General features: G+C 56.0%; 2 protein-coding genes across 2 annotated transcripts; both read right to left on the bottom strand.

The window, feature by feature from the left end:
• Positions 1-1,951: 1,951 nt before the first annotated feature.
• Positions 1,952-5,378, bottom strand: FCER1G (Fc epsilon receptor Ig). Its single transcript, XM_055334215.1, has 5 exons — positions 5,230-5,378; positions 2,761-2,852; positions 2,597-2,632; positions 2,319-2,339; positions 1,952-2,200 (listed from the first exon to the last, which is right to left on the bottom strand). Exons 1-5 carry the CDS (start codon positions 5,276-5,278, stop codon positions 2,138-2,140), a joined length of 261 nt encoding a protein of 86 aa, XP_055190190.1. The 5' UTR covers positions 5,279-5,378; the 3' UTR covers positions 1,952-2,137.
• Positions 5,379-5,948: 570 nt separating this feature from the next.
• NDUFS2 (NADH:ubiquinone oxidoreductase core subunit S2) lies at positions 5,949-15,113 on the bottom strand. Its single transcript, XM_055334214.1, has 14 exons — positions 14,971-15,113; positions 14,075-14,181; positions 10,966-11,156; positions 9,350-9,470; positions 9,072-9,184; positions 8,748-8,822; positions 8,503-8,580; positions 8,274-8,359; positions 7,968-8,087; positions 7,176-7,305; positions 6,808-6,903; positions 6,557-6,640; positions 6,369-6,426; positions 5,949-6,188 (listed from the first exon to the last, which is right to left on the bottom strand). Exons 1-14 carry the CDS (start codon positions 15,063-15,065, stop codon positions 6,151-6,153), a joined length of 1,392 nt encoding a protein of 463 aa, XP_055190189.1. The 5' UTR covers positions 15,066-15,113; the 3' UTR covers positions 5,949-6,150.
• Between the last annotated feature and the right edge of the window lie 1,339 nt (positions 15,114-16,452).

Raw genomic sequence — 16,452 nt, 5'->3', positions numbered from 1 at the left:
TAAGGGATGGCGCAAGGTGGGAAAGATTCACAAACTGAGTCCCTTGACTCCTGAACGTCAAGGAAGGAAGGCACCCCTGCTCCAGAACTTCCTCTTAATCATTCTGTGAAGAGGAGAAAGCTTCCCATAAAGGAACCAGAGCTGTCACTCAAAACCTTTACTTCCCTTCTGAGCCAGGGGAATGCCATGCTCCCCCCAATTCCTAGAAGAAAAGACACGGAGTGGATTCACTCCTTTTCCCCAAAAGTGCTCAAACCCTTCTTCCATTTAAAACCCCTCACCTAGGGATCCCTGGGTGGCGCAGCGGTTTGGCGCCTGCCTTTGGCCCAGGGCGCGATCCTGGAGACCCGGGATCGAATCCCACGTCGGGCTCCCGGTGCATGGAGCCTGCTTCTCCCTCTGCCTGTGTCTCTGCCTCTCTCTCCCTCTCTCTCTGTGTGACTATCATAAATAAATAAAAATTTAAAAAAAAAAAAAAAACCCTCACCTAAAAAATAAATAAAAAAATAAAAATAAATAAATAAAAATAAAACCTCTCACCTAGAGAGGAACCCCCATTCCAAACCTCTGCCCCTGTCATCTGGGTGCTATTCGCAGAGCTGGCCAGGTAGCCAGATCTGGAACCCGCAGACGTGATGGCCAGCCAGGGGCCTGACAGTTCTCCTGGATTAAGTGAAAATGGAGGGGTCCTTGGGGGGGCTCAGTGGTCGAGCATCTGCCTTCGGCTCAGGGTGTGATCCTGGAGACCCGGGATCGAGTCCCACATCGGGCTCCCTGCATGGAGCCTGCTTCTCCCTCTGCCTGTGTCTCTGCCTCTCTCTGTGTGTCTCATGAATAAATGAAATAAATAGAATAATTAAAATAAAATAAAATAAACCAAAATGGAATGGAACTCAGGCTGGGCTGATGTCAGAGACTCACAGGACCAAAATGTAGCACAAGGAAGAGGCTGCACTTTCCAATAAAAGTTTGCTCCCCCCTCACACTCGGAGCAGTTACCTGCAGACCTGGCTCATTTCTCACAGCTCATCTGAAGTCACTGCTCCCAGGCACCCAGCGTGGCTCCAGTCTGTTCTGTTTGTCACTTGCAAGATGCCCTTGGACTGATTAGTCAACTTCCCAGAGCCGGATCCTCTCCCCAGGGTTCGTGAGCAGCTCAAACAGAGACAGGGACCAGGGTGCAGGTGTAAGTCGCCCTGCAGGGGCTGAGCCCGCCCCCGGGGCGGGGCGGCGGGGGGTGGGGGGCGGCTGGGGGCGGCGGGGGATGCGTGGCCCAGGCTGCCTGAGCTGCGGGGTCTGGTGCAGGCCCCGCAGCGTCTGAGGGGATGCAGGTACCACAGGGAATCCTGCCTCCTGGGAGAGCCCAAGGGGACAGGCCGACCTGCCTGGGAGCTGAACTCCCATCTAGACGGCACTTGTTCCCTGTTGCCTCACCCTCCTCCAACGCTTACCAGGCCCTCTCAGGTGCCTGTTGCCCCGGACCCCACTGAGAACTCACTGCTCCCGTCAAACCTTCCACCAGGAGCGGCCCACAGTCCTGGGGGGCCACGGCTCTGCAGGTCAGGCTTCCCCGCTGCTCCCTACGGCTCACTCTCACCTGGACTGTGCCTGCCTGGGGTTGGACAGCCAGCCTTCTCTGTGCCCAGCCTTGGTTTCAGTCGCCAGACACAAAGCTACCGGGTGCAGACGTCAGTCCTTAGATCCCACGTTCCCGAGTGTGCCTAGACCCCCGACATGGGCCCTGCTCCAGCTTTCTGCCGCCGCCTGCGGCCGAGCGTCTCATCCCCGCTCCAGCCGCGACAGCCTTCCTCCCTCCACTGAGCAACGCAGCCCTGACGTCCACCAGACCGTGGGCGCCGTAAGGTCAGGGGCTGTCACCCCAAGGGGCGTCTTCAGCCCCCAGACAAGCGCCTGGCAGAGACCGAATGACTATACGGTGACCGAGTGAGTAGAGTCCAGCCCGTGGGGCTTTATTGGGTACTCCGTTTCCACGGGGGGGGGGGCGGGGGGGACATGGAGATGGGAAAGAGGACGGTGGGGAAAGGCGGCGAGATTAGAATATAAACATTAACGATTAGCATCTGGGCACGTCTGTGGCAGAGGAGGAGACCCCGGAGGGGCAGGAAGTCTTCTAGGGTTACTGGGGGGGTTTCTCATGCTTCAGGGTCTCGTAAGTCTCCTGGTTCCGGGTGCTCAGGCCCTAGAAGTGGAGGCCAGAGGATGGTGAGGGGCTCAAGTCCACCCTCGCCCACAGACCCTGTGTCTTCCCAAGATCACACAAATCCCAGGACGGGGTGGGGGGAGGCGGGCTCACTCACTGTGTAAATGCCATCTGGTTTCTGCGGAGGCAAAAGGGACAGGGGATTAGGCACCCGCGCTCCTTCAGGGCCCTAGCACCTCCTTGCCCTCCCCCTCCCGGTGAGGGGGGCCAGGCCCAGCTGGCCAGCTTAGCGGCTCAGCTCATCAATGCCTGCACCGCACACAACTCTCCCGCGCTCCTCGCCACTCAACTGTCCCCTGTCACCTGCTCAGTGTTGGCTAGGTGGGGGGGGGGAGTGGGGGGACCCCTGAAGCTTAGCGTCTGGAGGGGCCATACCTCGTAGCTGGTTACAGCTGCCTTTCGCACCTGGATCTGCAAGGGGAGGTAATCGGTGGAGGTGAAGTTAGTGGCCCAACCCCGCCCCTCCCGACTTGATGGGGACCCCGTTATTTCCTGTCCTCAAAGCCATGCCACCCCCCCATCCACCTCCCTGTCCTTACCTTGAGTCGACAGTAGAGCAGGGTGAGGACAATACCGTACAGAAACAGGATGGCATCCAGGATGTAGCAGAGCTGAGGCTCTCCCAGGGCGGCTGAGGGGACAGAGGTGACCGCAGGGTGCGGTCAGGGGCATCACGGGCTTTGCTGGGGGCCGGAGGGAATCGGCTTCCGGCCGGTGGGACGGGCCTGGGGGGGGGGCCTCCCCAGGACACACCCGATCTTCCTCTCTGGATCTGATTTTCTCTGCTCCCCCTCCTAGCTCACCCCTCACCCCGGGCCGGCCTAGGGGGCTCCCCCCTCCTCGCTCCCCCCAGGGGGCGGGGTGGCCTAGGACTCACCTGCGGTCTGCCCCGGCCGTGGAACTTACTGGTGCTAAGAACTGGGCAGGGAGCACCGCCTGGCCCCCAGCCCCCTGGTTTTCACACCCCCAGGTTCCTCAGGCATCGCTGCGCACCTCCCAGCCCTCAAGGGACTTATCTGAGCTACTGAGCGAAGACAAAAACCTCAGCCCAAGGGGTAGGGTGAGGGACAGGCAGTGACAAATTTCACTGCAGAAACCACAGGAGTGTCTCTGCTAAGTCCTGTGACCTGTGGCTGAGGGCTGGACAGGAAGGATGTGAGCCTGCAAAGGGAGGGAGGAGGGAAGGCGATAGCCGGGTTGTGGGTCCTCTCGGAGCCTCGGCCTCCTCACCCCTGCTCCACGTTCGTGGGCGCACAGGGGAAGAACAGGTGCCAGCTGCCCAGGCCCCACGGCCCCCGACGGCTCTCAGCCCAGGAGCCCAGGCTTGGGGCGATGACCACAGCCGATTCCGTCTCGGGGCACTCTGCCCTGTTACTCACTCACTCTGGGCCACAGAGAGAGGAAGTTTTGTGCAATTTATTTATTTATTTTTAGATTTTTTTTTACTTTTTATTTATTTATGATAGTCACAGAGATAGAGAGAGGCAAGGCAGAGACACAGGCAGAGGGAGAAGCAGGCTCCATGCACCAGGAGCCCGACGTGGGATTCGATCCCGGGTCTCCAGGATCGCGCCCTGGGCCAAAGGCAGGCGCTAAACCGCTGCGCCACCCAGGGTTCCTAGTTTTGTGCAATTTAAAAAATCAAATAGGGGACGCCTGAGCGGCTCAGTGGTTGAGCGTCTGCCTTCGGCCCGGGTTGTGATCCCAGATCCTGGGATCAAGTCCCGCATCAGGATCCTTACAGGGAGCCTGCTTCTCCCTCTGCCTGTGTCTCTGCCTCTCTCTCATGTCTCTCACGAATTACATTTTTTAAAAATAAATAAATAAACAGATTTAAAAATTATAAAAAACAGAAAATAAAATAGGATCTGAGCACCAGTCTCTATCTGCCCCGAGCCCCTTATCTGAAGGGCTCACGGGCTCATGACTAATGTCGGTGTGGTACTTTCTATGCCATGACGCTCTTCACACAATATTGCATAAATCTCAAAACTACCCGTGGTGGGGGTGGGGGGACACTTCGTCGTCATCGCCATTTTACGAAGGATGAAATGCAGGCTCGGAAAAGCTAAGTAACTCCTTTAGGGCCCAAGGGCTGGTGACAGGGGTGGGCTCGAGCCCAGGCTGTCTGCTGGAGCGGGCCTCCTTCCCCGTAGGCCTCGGGCCCCGCTCCATCCTCATCTGGGAGGCAGCGGGCTGGCACCCAGCTGGCACCCAGCAATCCCTCCCGCCGCTCCACAGCTGGGCTGCTGGGCTCCCCGGCCAATCTCTTTCAATTTCCCATTTCCCTGAAGCTCCACTAACCAGCTGCTCCCTGGCCCCCAGCTGCAACTCTCAACACACGCACACGCACACGCACACGGCCCAGAGAGCAAGGGACAGTTCAGAAATTGAGCGACTGGAGCCTTAAGGCCGCTGAGACCTTCCCACGTCTGCCTCCATTTCTGGGCTGGCGCTCAGGCCTCCAGAAGCGGGCATCGCGTGCTGCCACCACCTCCCCCGCCCGTAGCAGCTGGTGGCAGGATGGTCTGTGCTCCCGATGACTCACAGCAGCAGAAAACACTTCCACTTTGACCATCCTTGCCTGGGAGTGATCCCAAGCCGGAGGACAGGCTCCCGCCTTCCTTAGGGGGCCTCTGTAAATATTATGAGCCAGCTAGAGACCAGCTCCCCAGGGACCAGCCCAAAGGCACCACACAGGAAATGCTGATCATGGGAAAAGGAGCTTCTCCCCAGATGGGCTTTTCGTGTCACACGACCATTCCCTCCCCTGCCAAACTGAAGCCTTACCTGTTATCGATCCTGAAAAGGTAAGGAGACAAGAAAGGCGGGAACCAGGACTCTTGTGCCCTGATGGGGACCAGCCAGGACTAGCCTCGAGGTCTCGGGGTCCATCCGAACCCTGTGCCCACCGGCCTTTCCCCGTCTGCCCCTGGCTCAGCGTGAGACACACGCCCTCGAGTCCCACCGTGGTGCCCAGCTCGTGGGCCCTCAGCAAACCCTCTCACCTGCTTGTTCAACCAAAAGGAGCAGGAGCAAGACCACTGCTGGGACCATCTTGGACAGGGGGCTGGAGGGCGGGGAACCGGGGATCGGACGCTCCGGCAGCACTGCGCAGCTGTGCTCAGAGCGGCTCCCTGACCACAGAGTTCCCCCCTTCCTGCCCCGCCTTCCCCCAGCTTTGGCCCCTTCCCCTTCCTGCATCAGAGCCCGGGCGGCTCCCGGAAGGGCCAACCAAAGGAGCTAGGTCTGTGCTCTCGAGCCTCAGTTCTTTGGTGGCCAAGCCCCAGTCACCAAGGGAAGGGGCAGTTTTTCGGTGGCCAAGCCCCAGTCACCAAGGGATGGCGGGGTCCGCCCGTGCTTGAGAAAGGCCATCTGAATCCACGGCCACTCCACGTTCACACACATCTGGAGCCCACCTTCCCTTCGGAGTCCCTGACACCCCACCCCATGCGGCCCTTTCCCTTCCACATGGAACTGTACCCCCGTCTTGATTCCAGAGGTTTACCGATTTGTGTAGGCAGTCAAGCCTGGGCAGGGGAAAAAGAGGAAACGGGGAATGGAGAAGTGGAAAGGACAAGAGTCAGAGAAGGGGGTGGAGATGCGCAACGCAGGAAAAACTGGCATAACTGAGTCTCAGAGAACGGGAGGGTTAAGTCACATTCTTGAGTTTTCTGACAAAGTGAAAGACGGTAAGATACCGAAAAAGACATACCAGAAGTTTGGGCAGAGGGGCCGGAAGATGGCTAATTTATTATAATTTCTCCTTTTCTAGTGCATGCACAGAAAGCCTGATGGCTGAATGTCCACATGTGTACACACACACACACACACACACACACACACACACACACAGAGTTACTGTCCAGTGACGGCCGGGCTCCGAGGAGGAAGCAGAGAAGCAGGGGAATCAAACACTGTTCCCCAGCTCACCGATCCACTTCTCCAAACACGATATCTTGGGTACCTAAAGGGGGGGGGGCAGTGTTAAAATCCAGCACTCATTACCATGCCCAGCACACTGAGGATTCAAGTCCATGCCCATAGTCTATGTCCATGCTCCACAGGAAATGTTCGGTCTCTGCCCCCGTTAAGAGTTCCAGACTCCCTCATCTACAGCATCTCTACCACCCAACAGGCCTTGTACCTATGATGGCAACAACATCCGCCAGCATGTGTCCCTTGGACATCTTGTCCAAACTGGCCTGGAGAGATTGAGACAGGCAAGATGAGCAGGGCGGGAGGAGAAGGAAGGAACGTTCATCAAAATCTCAATCAACGTCACTCGCGATGGATTCATTGACTGGAGTGAGAATCACTGGAGTTGGCTCTTACCAGGTGGGCAAAACCAGGAGCCTTGATCTTGCATCGGTAAGGGCGGCTGCTGCCATCAGACACGAGGTACACCCCAAACTCTCCCTGTCCGAGGAAGAAGGTTGGCTCCCGTGAACAGGAAGAGCGCTCTTCTCTGCCAACGGAGCCTCTCTATTCACCCGCGTGTCCTCTCTCGCTGAGGACCGAGCCTCTGCCTGGGCATCTGTCCCCAGCCCTCTATGGGGACATTTGCCTTCCCTGTCCCTCCTCACCTTAGGAGCCTCGATGGCAGTGTACGTGGCCCCCGGAGGGACCTGGTAGCCCTCCGTGTACAACTTGAAGTGGTGGATCAATGACTCCATTGAAGTCTGGACAGAGGAGAAAGGGAGCAGCAGTAAGCCAGGGCCAGATGTCTCCTGGGTCTCCCGCGGCACAGGAAATAACCGTCCCCCGGGGAGATTACAACCCACACTGTGAGCAAGCGAGACACAGTGAAAGACGTGGCTGTGGGAGGTTAAGACTCATGTAATGTCAAGTCTTTCAAAGAACGAAAGCTGGGGAGCAGGATGTAATCCAAGGACACTCTTTCCTGGCTGCTGCTCCCCCCGCCCCCCGCCCTGGCCCTCTCCACAGAGCCAACCTTCATCTCTGCTCGCTTCGGCGGAGACACTTTGGCATCATCAACCTTGATCTCCCCGGGAGGCATCTTGTTCAGACATTGCTCGATGATTCGAAGGGACTGGCGCATCTCCTCCACCCGACATAGGTACCTGAAGTGGAGGAGATAGGCTCAGAGCAAGAGGGGAGCAGTCAAAGCATGAGACAGGAGCCCAGGAAGGACACCCCTGGCTGACCCAAAAGGTGCTGGCTAACTGCCTCCCTCTGTCTTTTCTCCCAGGGGAGCACCTCTGCTTGGCTTGGCCACCTGCCCATGGAAACCCTCTAGTCTCTGGTTCTGGTATCGGCTGCTGCCCCAAGGCCTCTCCTGGTCTCAGGCCATGTCTTGGAGCGCTTCCCTCCTCCATTACCCTCTTGGATACTTCCTGGACTACACAACGGGTGAGGGTCAAATCAACTCAAAAAGAAAACACGGTCTTATTTAGGGTCAGTAAACAGGAATGGAATGTGAAGTTTAGAATTCAGTGGAAAGAGCACTGGGTCTGGAGAATTCGAGTCTCAAGCACTACCAACAGGATAATCCCAGGCTGATCTCCAACCTTTACGCCTCAACTACAAAAATGCAGCCCAAACTGGTTCCATCTGAGATATGAGGATAAGTGAAGGTAAAATAAGACGGCTTTGAAAAACCACCTAGCTTAACAGACACAAGAGCTCCAATGATACCGGAAAATGGGGGAATGAAAAAGGAAGCAAAAGAGAAGTCGGACAGGGGAAGCAGCTGGAAAATGAGCTGAGAGGTTCTAGGCCTTACCTGTCATAGCAGTCCCCTCGAGAGCCAATAGGAACATCGAAGTCCACCTGGTCATAAACGTCATAGGGCTGAGTCTTCCGCAGGTCCCACTGGATGCCCGAGCCCCGGAGCATCACACCACTGGAGAGCATCATGGGGACCAAGGGTCACTTTCCACAAACCCAGAAAGGAACCACTCTCCTCCCTGCTCTCCCCATGCCCTCCCCCACGCCCTGGGCGCAGGATATGACGGTGTCACCCCTTCCTGAAGCCAAGACGTTAGGCTGGAACCCCCATGGCCAAGTGGAGAAGTCACATTCCTCGCACCTAAATCCATAGTTCAGCGCATCTTCGGCCGTCACAACCCCAATGTCAACTGTCCGATTCTTCCAAATCCTATTGTTGGTCAGCATCTACCAACCAAGGAAACTGGAATATGAACACTCTTCATCCCCCGCTTCAGATACCTCCTGGTTGCCGTTTACAACTGGGAATTAAAACCCCACAAGCCCATCTTGAGGGGACAGGAGGGGTTTCCCCCTGGTTCTTATCTTACCTCTTCCAGCTCATCAACCCGGAGAGAGAAGTTCTTAGAAAACTCATAGATGTCGTCCATAAGCCCAAGGGGCAGGTCCTAGAAGCCAAATGGAGCCTGACGGTGAGGGAGGCTCAGCCTCCCTGCCCAGCCCCAGGGCTGCACTGGGGGAAGGGGAGCGTCTCATCGGCCAGCGCTGCCCTCCAGTGGCCACCGAGAGTACAGGCGTGGGCTGGAGGCTCTGGAAGGCGGGGGAGCCTGCTCACCTGGTGCACGCCTCCTGGCCGGACATAAGCAGCATGCATGCGGGCCCCTGACACGCGCTCGTAGAATTCAAACATCTGGACAGGGCACACTGGGAATTAGTGACAAAGTCCTGCGCCCCCAAGTCTGACAACATACTGGTCCACTCCCCAGCCCCCTGGCTTCCTGGGCCCAAGCAAACCACAGGCTTCCTTAAGAATATAACCCAAGTTCAGTGGCCCTTCTCCCTCTCATGTTCTCTCTCCTGCTGGTCTCCTGTCTCCTTCAAGAACCTTCTCCACTTCCTCTACTCCCTTGTCTCTCCTGTCCTTCCCTCCTCCTCTTACCTTCTCCCTCTCTTCAAACATCCAGAAGAAAGGGGTCATGGCTCCAATGTCCAGGGCATGTGTAGTCACAGCCATAATGTGGTTCAAAAGCCGTGTGATTTCTCCAAATAGCACTGTAGACAGGTGAAGACAACAGGAAGAGAAGGACATAGGAGCCAACAACCGATGCTGACAGGGCAGTTCCACACAGAGCCTGGGGTCTGCACACTAGGTTTGGGTTCAACATTCCTAAGATGGGCAGTGGCCAGGGAGGGCCACAGGAGGGTGACGGAGCGTACCTCGGATCCACTGTGCCCGTGGCGGAGGCTGGATATTGAGCAACTTCTCCACGGCCAGCGAATAGGCCTGTTCGTTACACATCATGGACACGTAGTCTAGACGGTCAAAGTATGGAAGGGCCTGGGAAGAGGGAAGAACCGAGGTCACACCTACTGGGCCAGGAGCCCTCAGGCTGCCTGCCCAAAGCACTGCTCTCAGCGGGCATCAGAAGTCAGTGCTGCACAAAGCCTTCTAGTCTCAGGAGCTAACAGCAAGGCAGCATCCGATATCCAGTAGTCTATGCTGGACAATGTGTAAAAATCAGATCAGGGGTGGGAGGGAACCCTGATTTGTGTGTGCCAATTTCTGTGGTGAAAATACACCCAGCAGGGCCAGCTTTATGCCACGTAACTGAACGCAGCCCTGGGCAGAGGAGCACACGTTATACGGTATTTCTGCCAAGCATGTACAACAGAATAACTTAGGACACAGCATTCAAGTAGGAAAGGGATGAACTCTGGCTTTTTATATAATTTATTAAACTGTAAGCTAAGATCATTCTTAATAATGGCCCTGTTTAACAACTGGCTCACAAAATTCCTGAAAACTTAACAATCTGTTCTCGGGAGCCAATATGAGCTCGCTCCAGCACACCACTGCCAACACTCCTCTGGCCCACAACTTTCTTAAAGTGTCTCTGAGATCTTGAAGGAGAAAGGCAACCAATCTTAGGAGTAACTGGGTGGGAGTGAAGGGATTAAGGAGGACAGAGCCCCGAGAAGGACCAGACTGGCTTCTGGGACGGACGGTTGGGTAGAAACGGGTCTTTCCCCAGAATGCCAAGAAAGCTAGTCTAGCCGTCTGCTGAACTAGCTTCAGCTTCCAGGAAGGAGGCGGAGCTAGGATGCCCCTCTTTGGGACAGCCAGTACTTGTTCTGATGTCACTGTGACGTGGATTAATGCTGCACGGTTTAGCTCCATACTCTGTGGGACCAGAAACTGTCACTGCCCGGACTCCCTGGGGGCATCACATTCTAGTTAGCTGGTTACCGGCCCCCATCACCCTCTGTTAGCGAGACCTTTCTTCGTGACAGTAAGAGAAAGTTTCAGATGCCTGTCCTGGCTCCAGTTCCTTCAGAGCTGACCCTCACCACTTGGGTCACAGAGTTCTCCGAAATACTGCACACTGCCACAAACTCCCTCCCTGGTCACTCTGACTCACTGACTGTTTCGAAAACAAACTTCCACAGCCGGAAGATACAAGAATCAGCTATTAATCCTAGGGAGCTGACGTCCCTCTCTCCTTTCCCTGTCCCCAGAGACACCGGCTTTGACGTACTAGTTTGATATAAGAACAGGGAAACTGAGGCACTAGAGTGAGGGTGAAGGGGCCAGCCAAGAGTCAACTGGAAAAGAGTCGAGTGGGGGGAACCTCTGGCTTGCAAGCATTTCTGTTGCATAAACCAAATCTAGACAGATTTCAATCAAGCATCCCCTACCATGTCCCTCCATCCACCCAACCAAGACTGCCCTCATCCCCAACACCCCACCCCCGGTTTTGGGGGCAGCACACTGGCCAAGTCCCAGGCCACGGCATCCCCTGGTCCCGAGAGCAGGGCCCTGTTCACCCCCACACCTGCAGATAGGTCTTGTATTCAATGAGCTTCTCAGTGCCTCGGTGCAGTAGGCCGATGTGGGGGTCACACTTCCGCACCATCTCCCCACTCAACTCCATCACTAGCCGCAGGACTCCGTGAGCCGCTGGGTGCTGGGGCCCAAAGTTCAGGGTCAGGTTTGTCACCATTGTGTCCTTTGGAGGGTCCACATCTGAGAAGTGGGAAAGAGTTCAGAGCTAAATGGTTGATTCCCTAGAGAACCCCCAAAGGACAGCAAGGAGTTAGCTCTCCCTAGAGATCTGGTGTGTCACCACTCCACACCGTTAATTCCCTGATCACCAACATAATCAGGAAGAAAACCGTTATGTGGGAAAAATGGAAGGAAGATCTGAATTTTCTGATGAAAGGGACTACACACGAACCTCACTCTTTCTAGGTTTCCCAGATACCTTTCTAAAGATGATGCTACTGGGGCACCTGGATGGCTAAGTTGGTTAAGTGTCTGATCTTGGTTTTGGCTCAGGTCATGATCTCCAGGTCCCAGGATCAAACCCTGCGTTGGGCCCACATTCAGCACAGAGTCTGATTCTCTTTCACCCTCTCCCTCTGCCTCTCCCTGGCATATGTGTGATCTCTCTGTCTCAAATAAGTCTTCAAAAAAAAAAAAAAAAGATAAAGACAATAATGACAATAATACTAATAACACTCACATAGCCCTTATTATGTGCCAAGGGCTACTCTAAGCACTTCACTGATTTTAACTAATTTAATTCTCCTAACAACCATATGAATAATAGGTACTATTATTATCCTTATTTTATTGGTGAAACCGAGGCCAGAGAAGATACAGGACTTCTCAGAGAGCTAGCAAGTGGCAGAGTCCGGTTTGATCTCAACTTGTTCGGCTCCGGAGTCCACATTCTTTTTTTTTTTTTTTCAATACTATTTTATTTATTTTGAAAGATTTTATTTGAGTTGGGGGGGCAAGTGGGACTGCAGGAGCTGGGGGAGGAGCAGAGGGAGAAGCCAACTCCTCACTGAGCAGGAAGCCCATTGCGAGGCTCCATCCCATGACCCTGGGATCATGACCTGAGACAAAGTCTGATATACTCCATCAACTGGGCCACCTGGGTGCCCCTGGGGTCCACATTCTTAACCTCTACAACACACTGCCCTTCAAATCTATCTGATGAATGCCCAACCAATCAGAAAATGTATCCTTAATTCTTACTACTACCGGGCAGCCCAGGTGGCTCAGGGGTTTAGCGCCACCTTCAGCCCAGGGCCTGATCCTGGAGACCTAGGATGGAGTCCCACATTGGGCTCCCTGCATGGAGCCTGCTTCTCCCTCTGCCTGTATCTCTGCCTCTCTCTCTGTGTGTCTCTCATGAATAAATAAATAAAATATTTTTTTAATTTTTATTTATTTATTTATGATAGTCACAGAGAGAGAGAGAGAGAGAGAGAGAGAGAGAGAGAGAGAGGCAGAGACACAGGCAGAGGGAGAAGCAGGCTCCACGCACCGGGAGATTGTGGGATTCGATCCCAGGTCTCCAGGATCGCGCCCTGGGCCAAAGACAGGCGCCAAACCGCTGCGCCACCCAGGGATCCCCCAAATAAATAAAATCTTAAAAAAAAAAAATTCTTACTACTACCAAATGAGTTTTTACCCTTAAAAACCATACAATTTAATTTGGGAGGAAGTACCTGTGAGGAACTAGAAACAGGCCAAATTTATGAGTTACCAAGTTAGTGGCTTAGCCGTTAAGTATTTAAAGGGAAAAAAGAACACTGTCAAGACTCTATGAAGGCAGGATCTGAGCTGGTTCTTACACACAGGGAAGGATTCAAATGGGTAGAGAGTAGAGCATCCCAGGCTATGGAATCAACAAAGGTCAAATCTTGGAAACAAGGGAGTATCTGTGGAACTCTTTATCTACCAAGAGGCAGAAGATGAGTGTTGGCAGCAGTAGGGGGTAGTGATTCAATTATCAGTATCATTAATACCAACACTTACGGAGGACTTACCATGTGCCAGTCACTACACTAACTGGTTCACGTTATGATCTCATTTCATCCTTACTGCAATGCTATGAAATAGGCACTTTATATTCGCTGGTAAATGGGAGAACAGAGAATTGAAACCAGAGCTTAACTTTTCAACCAAAATCCTTCCCATGGGCTTTGGAGTCAGACAGACCCGAGTACAAATCTACGGATGTGTCCTCGATCAAGTTTTAATATCCCTGCACCATAATTTTCTCAAAAGTGGTAAAATACCAGTACTGCTCTCATGGAGTTGTTGCAAGGCCTAGGTGAAATTATGCATACAAAACACTTGACACATGGAAAAGCACTCAGCTACTGTTACTGTTAGATTTTTGAAAAGTAACTGCAAGTGCTTTCGAAAGTTTCTGACCAAGAGAATGAATGCCATGGTAAAATGATGTCTGGGGAAGATTAAGGTGATTACATTGAACTGGAGAGCTGGGGGCAGGGAGGGGACCAGATCAGCGGCAAAAACCCAGTGAAGAGACCCCCTAATAATTAAGGTCTAATACAGGGCAGCCCCGGTGGCAGTTTAGCGCTGCCTTCAGCCTAGGGCCTGCTCCTGGAGACCCAGGATCAAGTCCCATGTCAGGCTCCCTGCATGGAGCCTGCTTCTCCCTCTGCCCATGTCTCTGCCCCTCTCTCTATGTCTGTCGTGAATAAATAAAATCTTACATCTTTTTCTTTTTAATTTTATTTATTTATTGTGGGTACCACTGATGAAAATCTAAAAATCACAAGGAAGAGCTACTTTCGGTGCGGGGAATGCTCCGTAGCCTGGAAGACTTCACTACCAGGGAGAAAGTACCTTCTCTACCAAAGGGAGATGGAAATATACTGAATCTCTGGAAAGAGCTGAAGCCAAAAATATAAATCTGGTAGGGACCTCCAAGGGTTGACGAAGACCTACTCTTTTTCTGCTGGAACGTTCTTCTTTTCCTCCTCTACTTGACAAACACCTGCCCTATTATCAGTGTCACCGAGTTGCTCAAAGACACAAAAAGGGAAGGGCGAGGGCACAAACCTGCCTGGACAGAGCTCAAGAGCGCTTAGGAATCAGCGTGGGGCTCAGGAACTCACCGTTCCAAGGTGGAGGCTTCCAGTGGGCTGTTTCTTTGGTGGGGTACATGACAGCTCCCCCAAACTGCTCTGCCCATTCCACATCTGGCTGCCACTGCCGAGCACCTCTAGGGAGTCAAAGACAGATCCTAGAAACAGGGCCTCAACAGTGCTGGGCTCCTCCATCCCCAGGCAATGTCAGGTGAGCCCAGAGAAGGGAGCCTCGGATTCTCCAAGGCCAGGTTCACTGGCACACAGTGCAGCTTTGGGAGAACAAGCTGGAGCTCCAGAGCTTCCATTACTACTAACAACTTATTCCTGGAATCACTGCACCCGTCAGCGCTGTGCATGCAAGGCCGGGGCTCCCCCGAGCTCCCCCAAACACCTCGCATATGCACATTCCTATTCCCATCTCGGTGAACACGAATGCAAGCCAGGTGCCTGTTCAAGGTCAAGGGGAGACTAAGGTGTGCGGTGCCCGGGGGGAGGGGCTGCTGCCTCCTCGGGCTCGGCCCGGCCTGGGGGAGACCCGAGAGGAGTCCTGGGGACCGAGGGGGGATGAGCGCGGGTTTGTGTTCCTCCTTTAACTCCATCAGGCACGCTCCCCTCCTCTCGTCTACGGAGACTTTCCACCAGCCGCACGCCACCCACGATGAGGCTCGGGAGAAGCAGCAGGGCCACGGAGGGGACACGGCCACCCACTACCGTGCAGGGGCAGCGTCTCCCCCCGCTGGCGGCCCCCTCTGTCCTCCCTCGGCCGGGGCGGGCGCCGCTGCATCCTGGAGCGCGGGACGGCAGGCCCGGCCGAGGGGTCACAGGCCTGGGTCATCCTTCCCCGGGGGCGGGGGGGTGTCACCGGGCCCGCGGAGGCGCCGGGCACGACGAACCCCGGCGTCGGGGGCGACCCGAGGTCTCACCTGCTGGGCTGAAGCGGCAGCCGGCCGCCGGCCCCCGACCGCAGCGCCTGGGCCGCGGCGCCCCGGAGGCTGCGCAGAGCCCTCAGCGCCGCCATCTTGCCTCGCCGCGGACTGCGGGAAGGAGGACGGGCGGAAGTGCCTCCTGCGCGCCGCCTGGCGGCTTCCTGCCTATTCGGCACACGGGGCCGCCCTCTTGGAAGCTGGCAGGGTGGCCGCCGCGAGCCGGCACCGTGCGCGCTCTGCGCCTGCGCGCTCTCGCTTCTTCTTGCCGCTCGAGCCCGACCTGCCGGGGCCGGAGCGGGAGAGGCGTGCGGCTCGCGCCTCCGCTCGCCCCGGCGCTTCTCCGCCCGCCCGAGCCCCGCGCCCGGGGCCGCCCGCTCCCGGCGGCGGCGGCGGCGGCGGCGGCGGAGCCCGGCCCTCCCGGGGCAGCCCCAGGCTTTGCCAAATGCTTGGGAGCGGGGACCGCCAGCTAATTTCCAGATGGCCCCAGTGGGTTAGGGATGGGGGCCCAGGCGGCGCTGGGCGGGTCTGAGAGCTCCCGCCAAGCCCGAAGGCGAGAAGAGGAGGACGCCAAGGCCACCAGCACTGGAGCAGGCTGCCGGGTGGAGGAGCCACCTCAGCCCAGGCAGGAGGGGAGGGCCCCTCGGGGTGACCCCGAGCCCCGCCGGGCTTCCGGAAGCTGCAGGACGGTGGAGCCGGAGCCGGGAAGCGTCCCTGGAGATGCATCTTGCCCACTTCCGCCCTGGGTCACGCCCTCTTGCCCTCCGGTCCTTCTGACCCTGCCTTAGTCCTGGCCAGTGGCGACAGCTTAGGGAGGGCGGGCTGCCAGGAGTCCCATCCCAGTGCTGCGTGGAAGAGACCAAGAGTTGTGCAGCCTGGGAGGCCGGTCCCTGTCCCCTGCCCGTGCCTCCAAGCCCGGCTCCAGCTGGGCCACCCGTTGAGTTTGCACATGCCTCCCACTCTGAGCCTGGAAAGAGGCCTTCCCCAGATCTCCCCCCAGACAGGGTCCCCGAGACAGCCCACCAGCAGTGCAGCAGGGTGGGGCACACAGACCAGGGAAGTGGCGGAGACCGGGAATTCTTTGCCGTGGAGAAGGAGAAGGCCAGACTTCTAGCCTGAGAGTTGACCTAATGGGAAGGATCCCAAAGGGTGGGGCCTTATCCCTGGCTGTGGGAACTGACCGGGCCGCGGTGGACTGGGCAGCCTGCACAGCCCGGCAGAGGCTCTGCCTCCCTGCCTGCCTCCCTCTCCACTCTTCCCCTGGGGCTTCTCCCCCTCTGTAGTTGGAACACGGTGAATGGGAGGTGGGAGGTGGGGGGCTGCGTTCATTCGGTGGAATGAAGCCTGGGAGAAGTCAGGATGGAGTCTGCGCTGCTAGGCCCTGGAGGCAGCTTGAGCTGGGACCAGGGTGAGGGCTCCCCGGGGGGCTACCTAGGACACTGCATCTTTTGTGCCTTCTCCCTGCAGCCGACACCCCCACAC

Source organism: Nyctereutes procyonoides, unplaced genomic scaffold (assembly GCF_905146905.1).
Source record: "Nyctereutes procyonoides isolate TBG_1078 unplaced genomic scaffold, NYPRO_anot_genome, whole genome shotgun sequence".
NCBI classification, from domain to species: domain Eukaryota; kingdom Metazoa; phylum Chordata; class Mammalia; order Carnivora; family Canidae; genus Nyctereutes; species Nyctereutes procyonoides.
Note: the sequence above shows the minus strand (reverse complement) of the source record. Positions and strands in the feature narration are given on the sequence as shown.

What these genes read in the sequence shown, in the direction of transcription:
- FCER1G (XM_055334215.1), bottom strand. Translation starts at nt 5,278, where the DNA reads ATGGTCCCAGCAGTGGTCTTGCTCCTGCTCCTTTTGGTTGAACAAGCA. An exon ending in TGCTCTACTGTCGACTCAAG is followed by an intron (nt 2,633 to 2,760) that starts GTAAGGACAGGG and finishes CTCCCCTTGCAG; the next exon opens with ATCCAGGTGCGAAAGGCAGC. An exon ending in CAGCTGTAACCAGCTACGAG is followed by an intron (nt 2,340 to 2,596) that starts GTATGGCCCCTC and finishes TTGCCTCCGCAG; the next exon opens with AAACCAGATGGCATTTACAC.
- NDUFS2 (XM_055334214.1), bottom strand. Translation starts at nt 15,065, where the DNA reads ATGGCGGCGCTGAGGGCTCTGCGCAGCCTCCGGGGCGCCGCGGCCCAG. An exon ending in GCGCTGAACTATGGATTTAG is followed by an intron (nt 8,088 to 8,273) that starts GTGCGAGGAATG and finishes GATGCTCTCCAG; the next exon opens with TGGTGTGATGCTCCGGGGCT. An exon ending in GGATGTTGTTGCCATCATAG is followed by an intron (nt 6,189 to 6,368) that starts GTACAAGGCCTG and finishes CCCCCCCTTTAG; the next exon opens with GTACCCAAGATATCGTGTTT.